This window comes from Gossypium raimondii, chromosome 13 (genome assembly GCF_025698545.1).
Source record: "Gossypium raimondii isolate GPD5lz chromosome 13, ASM2569854v1, whole genome shotgun sequence".
Taxonomy (NCBI): Eukaryota; Viridiplantae; Streptophyta; class Magnoliopsida; order Malvales; family Malvaceae; genus Gossypium; species Gossypium raimondii.
The window spans coordinates 29,390,167-29,403,390 of record NC_068577.1 but is presented as its reverse complement, the minus strand read 5'-3'; the positions used below and the strand labels follow the sequence as shown (position 1 = coordinate 29,403,390).

The 13,224-nt window shown below is 37.2% G+C and overlaps 1 protein-coding gene across 1 annotated transcript; it reads right to left on the bottom strand.

Moving 5' to 3' along the window:
- Nucleotides 1–11,009: 11,009 nt before the first annotated feature.
- LOC128036167 (uncharacterized) lies at nt 11,010–11,894 on the bottom strand. Its single transcript, XM_052627062.1, has one exon. The coding sequence runs from the start codon at nt 11,892–11,894 to the stop codon at nt 11,010–11,012; it is 885 nt and encodes a 294-aa protein (XP_052483022.1).
- Nucleotides 11,895–13,224: the final 1,330 nt, after the last annotated feature.

The following is a 13,224-nucleotide window of genomic DNA, read 5'->3' as shown; positions in this document are numbered from 1 at the left end:
CAAAGAGAGGATCGTAATTTTTTTTTAAAATAAAATTTTCAATTTTCGACAATAAGACAGAAACAATCAATTTTACGGCCTGACTCTCTAAAGGGGTCCCCAGCGGAGTCGCCAAGCTGTCGAAACCACTTTCATAAAAAAAATTAATTATTGACTTATTAAAAATGAAAATGGGATTCGCCACTGATCTTTTATTGCGGTGTGATCGGATCACCTTGAAAATAATTTTAGTTCTGCAAAGTTTGAGAAAAGAAAAAAAATAGGTTCGGGAGTCGGTTACGCACGAGGAAGGGTTAGCACCCTCGTAACGCCCAAAATTGGTACCGAATTGATCATTTTATGTCTTAGTGTTAAAACTTTGGAAAACTTTTTAAAATATGATCCTTCCCCTTTCTTATTAATTTCATAAAAGATGCATGGATAAATCAATGCAAATACCAAAGAACTCCTTATCTTAGAGGAATAAAATGGCACACCCAATACGTTAGGGCACGACATTTTAGTCATCGAGAATAAGTTTGTCCTTTGATTTTCAAAATTTGCGAGGTGAGATTTAAAAGGATATTCAATTGCTTTAAGTCCGATGAAAAAATTGAAAACTAATACGTTAGGGCACGATTTCTCAAAGTTCTGAGCATTGAATATTGCCTTTATTTTTAAAAAAAAAAAACTCATTTCAAGAAATCGACGCATCATATCCAATAAATTAGGACACGACTTATCGAATTCCCGAAAGTGAATTTTATATGTCTTGATTAAAGAAAACTTTCGTTTATTTGGATTCAATGAGGAAAATTGGAACTCAATATATTTGGGCTCAAATTTCTCAAAGATCATAAATACTAGGCTTTTTATATGAAATAGCATGATAAAGGTGCAAAGTTTGATAACGTAATGTAAAACAATGAATGATAATTCAAACATAAACTAAGATGTAGTCAAATGAGCAACAAATAAATACAAATACAATGGCAACAATAATTTACTCCCATTATACAATATCTAAATATATAATTATGTCTAATCTACCACAATGCGATTAATAAATGATAAAATTTACAACAATATATCAAATTAAAAAGGGTATATATATATATAGAAAAAATGAAATAATATTTAATGAATTTAAGATGTATTTAAATATAATAATTTGATGGGATTTAGGTATCATTTCTAAAATATATATGCATTAAAAGCAAATTTGAAAGTAGTATTAAGCTAAATATTAAAATAATACTAGAAATAATGAATATAAAGTCGATTCATAAAAACTTTCAAATCGAATTTTATTATGTAAAGACCCTTTTTATAATTAAAACAATAATTAATGGATTTTAAATCAAAATTTAAGTAAAAATTAGAAAAGAAAAAAGAAAAGAAAACAATAAACCCCAAATATTAGTGCAAAACAAATTTAAACATAAAATACAAGTTAAAATAATGATTTATTATATTTTAAACTATAATAAAATTAAGCACTATTAAAATTAAAACAATTATACCGAAATGAAATCATTTTCAATCTTAAGGGACTCAATCAGCAATTTCGCAGAAACAATAGTATAATAGCAATCAGGTGTAAAACGGTGTCGCTTTACTTTGGATCAACATGCAAACAAAATTAAATACGCAGTATAAATTAAAAGAACTAAAGTAACCGAATTAAGACTAATTCAAACTAAAAGGGGTTCGGTGCATAAATAGGCCAAACGAATCCATAGAGCGCGGATCCTTCCCGGACTGGGTCACCGCTCGGATTGGGTCTATGAAACGGTACCGTTTCAGTGCCATTGTATTGGCTCTGAACGGTAACGTTTTGAAATCAGAACTTAAAACTAAAAAAACCTATCATTTAAAGTAAGTAAAACCTAAACTAAAGGAGAGTCCTACGCCGCATCAGAAATTAACACCGCCTATCCGTTTGTGCCGTTCTGCGTACCAATGGCCTGCGGAGAGTCTCCGATTCCGACCTACTCTCTGATGACAACGGAGGAGGCTGAAATCCCTTCACCAAGTACGCTTCCCTCTTTTCTTTATTACTTTCTCGCCTCAAGATCTAACGTTTGAACGCAGAAAAGGAAAAGAAAACTGAAATCGAAACAAGAGGAAAACTGGGGAAATCACCTTTTTCTCTGATTTTTTTGTATTCGTAATGAAATCGAAATGCCTCCCTCCTTTTTACAAATGTTTTTCGGTTCTTATACTCTTATTTTTTTGAGCCAGAACCCGAAAGAAAGAAAAAAGAATAAAAAGGAATGAAAAAAAATCCATTGGCCTGTTCTCTGCTGTATTTTGTTTGCGTTCGCAGGTACGACGTACAGCGTCAAGGACGTGGCACATACGGAGGCCAGCGGGGGCGACGCATGCGCATGGAGGTGCAGCACGTGTGGGAGAGGCTCTAGGTTCGATGGCGGCGTCACTGGTTGTTGAAAGCTAGGGTTTCGGTTTTGGGGAATGCTTTGGGCTAGGTTGGGCCAAGGTTAGTTGATTAGGTTTAGTGGGCTAGGTTCATATTGGGCTTGGGTAGAAAATGATTAGGCTCTGGTAACGGGTTTAAGTTACCATTGTAATTGGGCTAAAATGATTTTGTTTTGGTTTGGATTTGTAAAGAAACTGGACATTTATTGTTATTCATTTTTATATTTTATTTGGGTTTTAATTTTGGTCTCGGACCGGGTAAAATTTGGGTGTTACATTCCAAATTTGCAAATTCTATTTTTTTTTGTCTTAGCCTTACCCTGTTTGTTAGGTTAATGGAATATTATTGGCAAAATGATATCAGAATGAGCCTATTGATTTGGGTGGTAAGGTGTTAGCTTGATGGAGGTCCTGTGTTTGAACTCCCGCGCAAGCGTGGGTGATAATTTTTGGCATCGGCCATTGATAGTGGTTCAGTGGTTGTGAGATTCTGAGTTAGTTGGGTGGTTAAGGGATGTGGATGTATTGGGATTTGACTGAATCTTCTATTTTAATTTTATTTGATTTTTTTTCCAAAAATTTCTCCCTCTCCTAGTTATACGTTATATTGTTCTTTCCTATCAAAAAAATTCTTATTTTCTTCTTTTCCCTTGTTCTGTCAAAATCTTCCTTTCACAATTGCGTAATCTGAATATCAGGTTGCCTTGCGAGTTTAGGTAAGCGGAAGTGGCGAGTTTTTTCTTAGATTGAGAGCTTTGGTTAAAGTTTATTTAAGTCAATTTTACTTTTCGTTAGCTTAATTTTTGGGTTTGGCAGTAGTGAATTACGAGGAATGTGGTTCTCCTCTTGCAGAGTTGTAGTTGGATTCATTTGAGGAAAGCGGCTAAGTGTTGACCACTGGATCTTTATTGTTGTCGATTTCGTTGGTTCGACTTAATTGAGGATTACTATTGATTTTGGGAGTTTTTATGTTAATTTTAGGTTCTGGTGGTCTCGAGAGTGTTTTCGCATTAAAATCGTATCAGGTGTGTACTCCTAACACGAAAAATTGAGCTTCGATGAAAGCCGAAAGTGGAGTCTATCAATACTACTTGGGCGTATGGCTGGTCGTGTGGTTGGCCGTGTGCGAGGCACGGCCCTGTGACTGACAAAAGTGTGGCCGTGCGCATGACACGGTCGTGTGACGGTGTGAGTGTGGCCATGTGGGCCACACGGGCTAAGCCAGATTGGGCGTGTGGGCCCATACAGGCATGTGAGCGCAAAATTCTGAAATTTTGGCTAGGGTTACACGGGTCCTTCTGATTGACTGTGGACCTACCGTAGGGTTGGTAAGGCCTAACTAAACCCTATACATTTGATCTAATACTCTGATAGCCTGGTTTGAGTAAGAAACTGATATGTATGCCTGACTGTACTATTAAGTATGTATTTATTTGTATACGAGCATGTTGAGCATGCTTATTCTGTCATGCTTGCATATGTATTATGTATCTCTCTTTGGGATGGAATTTGCATATATGGAGGAAGTGATCTGTACGGCGACCTTTAGCCTATTATCTGACAGCTTGGCTGCATATTATTCTATTATGTGTCAGATCGACACTATATGGTATGTTGGGATGGGTGGGTGTTTTTAACCCCACATGGTGTGGTGGGATGGTCAGAGATGGTGTATGGAGGATGGGGGCAGGATTCTGAATATCTGTTCTGTTTATCTGGTTCTGATATTTGTATCTTTTATGGATTTAGTTTTGAATCTGTATTTGACTGTTTATGAAATTCTATGTAAGTTGCATGACTATTTCTGTTGGGTTACACATTGAGTTTACGAAAAACTCACATCTGTTTGTCTGTTCTATTCAGGTAATCCACAGACTTAGGCGGGTCAGTGCGACGGAGACTCAACGGTGACCACTCGACAGAGAACTGTTTTAAATTAGTATTATCGATTTTATTTTAAAATCTAATTTTCTTAAGAGTTTGTAATTTTTGAGACTCTCTGGACTTTATGGTTTTAACTTTTGGATTTGGATTTTCTTTCTTTTTCGCAACGTTGACAAAAACATTTTATGCAAATAAAGGCTTAACTTTAAAGAACAATTTATAACAGTTTCAGTAATATATAAACGATTTTGTTTTATAAAACTTGGACATTTTGTCAGATAGCTAAACATGGTTTCTATTTCGAAGTATCGTCGGTTTCAAAACCCTTCTTCATAGCACTCCCGGATTCGGCCATAACGTTTAGGTCAGGTTAGGGTGTTACAATTATTCTTTGTAAATAATAGAATATTGAGAGCAATTTATCAAACACCTCTCGTGCGTTCTTTTCTGTGGCTTTCTGTTGTTCTTGTGTGGCTTCTGTTGGTATTAATTGCTTCCGCTATCCAAATTGGTACCTTGGAGGAATTCTAAAAAAATCCTCACTTGTGGTAGTTAGGCTGACTTAGGCGAGTTTGACATGAGTAGGTCACCTAAGGCCGCACGAATTGTGAGAAGAAAGATCTAGCCTCGTGATAAGTGGTAGTTGAGCTATTGGTTGCGAAGGCATCGCTGGGATGTCAAAAAAAGAGTTAGAACAAAGGTGGGCCAAAAAATTAGTCCCTTTGAGGGAGATGCTGTCAATTGTTGAGGAATGCGTGGGTAAACTCGAAGAGCCCATAGAAGACGGAAAGGAGTTACACATTGCGCTTAGTGAAAGCATAAATGAATTGAGAACGAAGTCCAAGGATTTTGTGACCATGTGTCTCACTTCTAATAGGGATAATGTGCAAGAGTTGCTAGATTCCCAAAGGAAGAAGCTGACGGAGAGGAATGATGCTCTCGAGCCCATGGTGATGGTTTTGAAGGAGGAAACAATGTCCACGACAAAAGCTTTGAACACAAGAATAGAGGAGCTCGATAGAGAGCAAGCCTTGTGTCAAACAGTTGTGGGGAAAGGAGTGTTACGTGCAGCACTCAATTGCAAAGATGTCCCAAAATCGAAAGAGTTTCCAGGGACAAGGTCTACATGCAATGTGGATAATTTCTTGTGGAGGATAGAAAACTACTTCCATGCCAAAAGCATCACGGATGATGCGGTTAAGGTAAATACTACTTAAATGTTTCTTACTAATATTGCGCTTTTATGCTGGCGAGGTAGGTCTACAGATAAAAGGAAAAGTGAGTTGGGACGTGAAAAGAGTTCTAATGTGAGTTGAAGGAACAGTTTTACCTATAATTTGCCGAGGAAGAAGGTCGAGCAATGTTGCGATGGCTAACGCAGCGGGGCATAGTCGGGTAGTATGTTCGAGAGTTCAAGTAACTCATGCTCCAAGTTTCAAATGTGACCAAGAATAAGCATTACTTGTTTTTAAGAATGGATTGAAGCCGTGGGTCTGACAGGAAGTGGAACAAAGAGGTGTCCAAAAGTTGTTGGAAGCTATGACGGTAGCAGAGTCCATGGTCTAGGGAAAGACAAGTTTGGGTCTTCCAAGTTCGAGGAAATGATGCGATCCCGGTCGCATCATGTTACGACACAACTCGATGCTACCGAGATTGGTCCAAACTCGAGGGGCCCAAGTGCAAAATGAAGTTTTTAATTTTAGTTTGTCAATTTGGTCTTTGGAAAAAAGGACTTTGATTCATTAATTTTAGTTATTTTAGTTTGTGTTTTAATTATGTCATAGTTTGCACATCATTAATATGTGTTCGCATTTAATAAAGTCATGCATTATGTAACTTTCATGTTAGTTAAGTTTGCATCATTAAATTAAGTCAAGTTAGTTTAATTATGTAACTTTCATGTTAGTTAAATTTGCATTTCAAAACCATGCATTTTAGCATCTTAGTTTAATAAATGAGTTCTTGGACATTTATTCAACTCATCTTAGTTTTAATTAATAAGTGTTTTTTTGAACTTTATTTAATAAGTGTTGTTCTTAATTGATCTAGTTCCTAGGATTATTTATTGGTGCATAAATTAAGTTTTTTAAATTATGCTTCTTTAATTAAACTAGTTCTTTGGAATAATTATTGCATATATGTTTTTTTTTTGATTAAATTGACTGGATTTATATATAAATAAATGGAGAACAAATGAAAATGGCCTAAGGCCTTACAAAAGAAAATTCTGGAAACAACGAAACATAATGGGCCTAACCAATAAAAAAATAAAATAATAAAATAAAACTTATACTTATCCAATCCCAGTCAAACGATATAGCTGGACACCACAATGTCATTTCCGTTCAGAGCCACCTACCAGCTTTAATGATAGCAGGTTCCAATGCTTCTTTTACTCTGCTATCCTTTATTGCGTAAAAATCTTTCATCTCTTCAGTCAGGAGGTTTCAGACCGCGTCTCTCCAGCTCTCGACGGATCATCTCCGGTATTCCTTCCTCCAGGTAAAAACTTTCACTTCTCTTAAGAGCCTCTGTAGCAATGGTGTGAGCGTAGATGTTTTTTGCTTTTGGAATAAAAGAAAACGTAATCTCCTGGTATCTGTCTTTCCGGTTCCGTATATCTCTGATTATTGCTCCAATGATCGATCTATCTGTATTGAAACATTGACACTTTTTGATAACTGTTTTTGAATCGCCCATTATCTCCATTTTGTTGATTCCCAAACTAATACCTAGATTGATTGCTTATAATCCTGCATGAGCCTCTGCTGTGAATGGATCTTCGATGTTGGAGTGAAGAACTGCTTGTGATGTAAGGATTTTCCCTTCCTCGTTCCAGGCTAATAGCCCCGATGCCGATGTGGACGTCTGGCTATCAAACGCTGCGTCAAACTGAACTGTTGCTTTTCCCCTGTTGAAGATCTGCTGATAACTGTCAGAAGTGTGAAAGGTGGGTTTTTCTATTTTTGCTGCTTCGAGTTCTGTTAGGTAGTTTCTAATTTTCCTTGCTATCTCTGATCCTGACATTTGCCTTTTTTCATAAATGAGTTGATTTCTGCTGAACCAGATGTACCATAGACCGCAGCAGAAGAGTTGCAACTGCTTTTCGTTTCCTTGGCCAAAGAATCCGGTAAGCCATCTTCACATATCCCCATTATTGTGATTCTGTATCCACGCTAGATTAAGATGATTCCAGACCTCAATCGTTGCAGGGCACTGTTGGAAACTATGACGACTGCTTTCTTCTTCACACTCGCATCTGGGACATTTAGTATTCACCAGAACCCGCTTTATTTTGAGGTTGAGGAATGAGGGGATATAGTTCCATGAAATCCTCCATACAAGCATTTTGATCTTCGATGGAATTTGTAATGACCAAAGTTTTCTGTAAAATTTAATAGTTTCGGTCTGTAAAAGTAATTCAGTAGGATCCAAGTTAGTCTCCTGTAATATTTTATAGGCACTTCTAACTGAGAATTCTCCGGTCGGCTCCCCTCTCCAAACTTGAAGATCTTCATGTTCCATCTTCGCCAAAGGGATCCTCAATATTTTCTCCGCTACAACTGGTTGGAAGGTATCCCTTATTAGCTCTGTTTTCCATCTTCTGGTACTTGGGTCGATCAAATCTGAAACGAATTCAAAATTACCATTTACTTCTTGATTCGGTATTCTAACCATTTCTTTTCCTGGCACCCACAGATCATCTCGGATGGAAATCCTATCACCTCGCCCTACTCTCCAGCATAATCCGTTTTCCAACAGACCTTTCGCAGACCAAACACTTCTCCAGGTAAGTGAAGGTAAATTTCCTAACCGAGCTTTTAGAAACTCTGAATTGGGATAATATTTTGATTTTAAAACACTCACCAACAATGAATTTGGGTAATTAACAAGACGCCATCCTTGTTTCGCTAATAAAGCAATATTAAACTTCGTAAAATTTCTAAATCCAAGGCCACCGTTTTCTTTTAATAAGCACAGATTCTCCCAGGTACACCAATGAACACTTTTTTTTATTCCATCTCTTCCGCCACCAGAAATTAGCAACAATTCTTTCCAGGTCCGAACATAGAGCCTTGGGTAGTAGAAGACACGCCATTGAATACGTTGGGATAGCTTGTAAGACCGATTTAATAAAAACTTCCTTGCCTCCTTGGGATAGAAACCTTGTACTCCAATTATCAATCCTTTGTTTGAGTCTGTCCTTCAAACCTTGAAAATATATTTTCTTCCTCTTTCCCACCATACTAGGAAGCCCTAGGTATCTTTCAATATTATTCGCTCTTCTAACTCCGAGGGTCCTTGAGACATTATCCCTTACACTCTCTTCTGTATTTGTGCTGAAGAAGACAGCTGATTTTTCATAATTCACACATTGCCCTGAGTTCAATTCATATTCCTTTAGAATCTGTTTTAAGGATTGTGCCCCTCTTTCTGAAGCTTCTGCAAATAAAATACAGTCATCGGCAAAAAGTAAATGAGAGATAGTTGGTCCTCTTTGACTTGCTTTAACTCCTTTGAGAATATTTTCTTCTTTTGCAAGCCGCATTAAACTTGATAATCCTTCTGCACAAAACAGAAATAGGAACGGACTGAGAGGGTCTCCTTGTCTGATTCCTCTAGATGGATTTATAGTTTGTCCTCTGTTGCCATTGATAATCACCTCATATGAGACTGTAGAGACACATTTCAAAATTGAATCAACCCATCCTGGATCAAATCCCAATTTTTTCATTACCCTTTCCACAAAGCCCCATTCAACTCTATCGTATGCTTTACTCATATCAAGTTTGACAGCCATGAATCCTTTTTTTCCCACCCTTTTGAGTTTTAGAGTATGTAAGATTTTGTAAGCAAGTAAGACATTATCCAAAATCAGCCTTCCTGGGACGAACGTACTTTGAGCTAAATCAATACATTTATGCATTACTCCTCTGAGTCGCCTAGCAATAACTTTCGCTATCAACTTGTATATCACATTGCATAAGCTAATTGGTCTAAACTGGGTAATCCTCGAAGGATTCGGGACTTTTGGGATGAGCACAATGTTTTTTTTATTGATTGAATGTAAATCCATACCTTCGTTTAACCTCTGAAGACAAAAATTGGAAACATCTTCTCCAACAATTGGCTAGCACTTCTGATAAAAGAGGGCTGGAAAACCATCCTCCCCTAGAGCTTTTGTAGGTCCCATTTCTGAAAGAGCTTCCAGTATTTCCTCCTTCGTGTATTTTACCTTTAAAGTATTATTGTATTCCTCTGTGATACACCCTTCAATTCCTGTTAGGATTCTTTCATCATGATTTTGTCCATCTGTGTTAAACAATTTTTGAAAATACATTCTAGCGATCTCCTCCTTTTCCTTCCACTCGTCTGTCTCCCTTCCATCTTCAAACTGCAACTTATGGATCTGGTTTAGCTTTCTTCTTTGAGTCGCTTGTTTGTGGAAGAAAGCTGTATTTCTATCGCCTAGTTCTAGCCAATTAATTCGGGCCCTCTGTTCCCAGTAACTCTCATCCTTTTCAATTTCAAAATTCAGCTGGATTTTTGTATTAATAATCTCTGCCAAGTTCTCATCACTTCTGTCGACTTCAAGTAATTCTAGCAGTTTTGAAGTCAAACCCTCTGTTTTCATTTTCCGATTCTGTTGGATTCTAGCTCCCCACTTCTCCAACCCTTTTTTGAGGATTTCCAACTTGTTCACAAGGTCTCCTGTAGAATTTTCCCAAATTTGTTTAGTTTTGCTAAAGAATGTTTCTTCAAGTACCCACCACGCTTCAAACTTGAATTTTCTTTTAACCGCCTCTCCATTCTTGTAAGCTGTGTCTAAAAGGATTGGACAATGGTCAGATAATGAATGTGGAAGATGCCGTATCAAATTATTTGGGAATAACACGCTCCATTGCTCCGTTGCAACACCTCTGTCAAGTCTTTCCTGAACATTTGTTTCAAGAAAATTCCCTCTCTCCCATGTGAACCACCTTCCAGAATATCCCAAATCAACCAGATTACAATCTGCTAGAACTTGTCTAAATGCCTCCATTCTTCTTTCCTCCCTAGGTAGTCCACCTTTCTTTTCGAAACCATATAAGATTTCATTGAAATCCCCGCAAACCAGCCAAGGGTAATCTCCCTGATTCCTCAATTGCCTCAATAGATTCCATGCTGCATTCCTGTCTTGTGAATAAGGAGAACCATAGAAACCTGTGAGTCTCCATATTTTTCCAACTTCTCCTTCCTCAACAAAAACATCAATATGTCAATTTGAAAAACTTTGAAGTGTAATGTTAACATTTCCAATCCATGCCAGACTTAGTCCACCTTTCGATCCTATCGAGTCAACATCAATGCCAAACTGAAATCCACAGCTTCGTCGTACTTTTTCCATTCTATTTTTGTTTAATTTTGTCTCCATTAAGAAGACCACTTGGGGATGATGTTGCTTCAGCGAATGCCGAAGTCTTCGAACTGTCCGAGGATTCCCCAACCCTCGGACATTCCAGCTTAAGAGTTTCATTACGACCGGTCGGCTTGCCTCTTGGCAACCGTCGATAACAAATGGTTAGCTTCAGCCCTTCTCCTAACCCTCCCTCCCACCTCCATACTTTCATCCATTTCCCCTCTAACCCTCTTTTTCCCCTCCTCTCCTATAATCATCTCATTCTCCAAATCGTGCTCCATCTTCCTGTTATTATTGCCAATTAGCTCTATTTAAGCCCGTTACCTTCCAAATTAAAACCTAAAATTGGATCAGGAATATTCTCAAATTTTCTTGCCTTTCTCCAATCTTCGTTGCTCCTGAATTCTTCTCTACTACTTCTGCCTAATGGTCCTCCCTCCTCCCTTAGCCAGGCACTGCTCATTGCTTGGGCTCTCCTTGACTGTGCACGCAAGGAGAAGTCCCATCCCATCTCTTCTATTTCATACCCTGTTTGCATTTTTACTTCGCAATATGAATTGTTATGTCCTAATCGGCCACAGAAGAAGCAAAAGAGAGTTAATCTCTCATATTTAAATCGAACATAAGAACACTTGTTCTTAAACTGAACCTGCTTTTTCCTTTTAAGAGGACGACGGATATCAATGTGAACCCTGATCTGCATATAATTCATATTTTCTTTCCCCAAACTAGAACTATTGTACTCTTGGAAAATTCCAATAAAATTCCCTAATTGCATGGCTAGGCTTTCAGAATAAAAACCTATGGGAACATCGTGAACTTGTACCCAGAAAGGTGATAAAATTAATGGAATTCGGAGTGGGTCCTCTCCCCATTGCAATTTATGCAAAATCAGCAGATGATTATTAAATGTCCAAGGGGACCCTTTTATAACTCTTTCCATATCCATAATAAGAAAGAATTTAAAAATATACCTCTTTCCTCCCAGATCTCTGATTTGAATCCCCTTGATAGGATGCCATAAATTAGCCATGGTACTTTTCATTGGAGGAAAATGGATGATACTGGCTGTAAGGAAACAACCAACTAGGCTTAGCGCTTCTTCTTCACTAACCAATTCTATTTCTCCTTCCGCTTGCAGGATTTCTTCATCATCATCATCAAGGGATAGAGCTGCAAAATCTGATTCCATGGGTGTTGTACGTAAGGAATAGCAAGAGAGGATTATTCAAAACACTGGAGATCTCAGCCGTCAAATCAAGAAAACTGATGAAAAACCTTGACTTGCCAGAAGGGCAGACAGAGCCGTGCTAGGGTAGCAGACTTTGAATAATAGAGATAAAGTTTATTTGAATAGAATAAAAGTATTTTTTTTCATATATGTTTTAGTTCATTTATTTAAGTAAGTTTAATGTTTGTTATGATAAATAAGTGTTTTCATTTGTTTAATAAACTCATTTTAATGTGTTTATTGCAGGTGACTTTTTAGCTTATAGTGGTTACAATTCAAGGGTGTTACACATTTAATTAAGTGGCTGTTCAAGTTCTTTTGAGTTACAATTAAAGGGGATGTCATAAAGGGAGCTTAAAAATCATTAAAGGAGTTTTAAAGAGCATTTTATGCCCTTTAAAATTCAGCAACAACTCTTCCACTTCCAGTAGTTTTGGAGCTTTCAAGAGAAATTAATCAAGCCTTTGAATGTCATTAAGGAGCAGAGTTAAGAGATGGTGACTATTCAACTAGCCAAGGACAACTCAAGAGTCATTTTCTAAGCCATTAAAGGCATTCAAATCAATGAATTAAAGTGATTTTATGGAAGGAGTTATTTGGTTCAAAGAATAAGAAAAGACATCGCTTTTTATGGCACATTAAGTGGATGTTTTTGACCATTCGGTTACCTTGTTCTAGCATTATAAATAGATGTAATCAGCCATAGAGGGAGGAACTTTTGCTGAATATAGACGAAATATTTGAATTGTGAGCTATCCAATTCTCTTTGTTCTTCGAATTGATTTGACTTATCAAGCATAGCTTGTGGCGTCCATCTATTCTTTGTTGCTGAACTTATCACCTTTGGTGTGGCGTTCAATATACCTTTGGTTCCTATCATAGTTGATAGTGGGTCAATGCTCCTTTCCTGTTTCCTTTAACCGAAAAACACCTAAAGACCATTTTGAGATTCGGGTCAACAATTTGTTATTGTTGGTTCATTTTCGGTCTTAGCCAATTAATTTGTTATTGTTTCCTCTTTATTTTGTTTATTACCTTTGTTTGAAGCCATTATCTCTATTTTGTTTCATTTTAAAACCGAAACGAATCCATCCTTACTCAATTCACGATTGGGCAACACATACGACTCAAAAACATCACGAGACGAGTTCGTATCAAATTGGTATCAGAGCTAGCAAATTTGGAGTAAGAATCGACGTTGTCGGCATTACGGTATAGTAGTTTCTCGAAAAAAAAATTCAAAAAAAAATTGAAAAAAAACTAGTTTCCATTCAAACTTAAAAGATTGGAT

What these genes read in the sequence shown, in the direction of transcription:
- LOC128036167 (XM_052627062.1), bottom strand. Translation starts at nt 11,894, where the DNA reads ATGGAATCAGATTTTGCAGCTCTATCCCTTGATGATGATGATGAAGAA.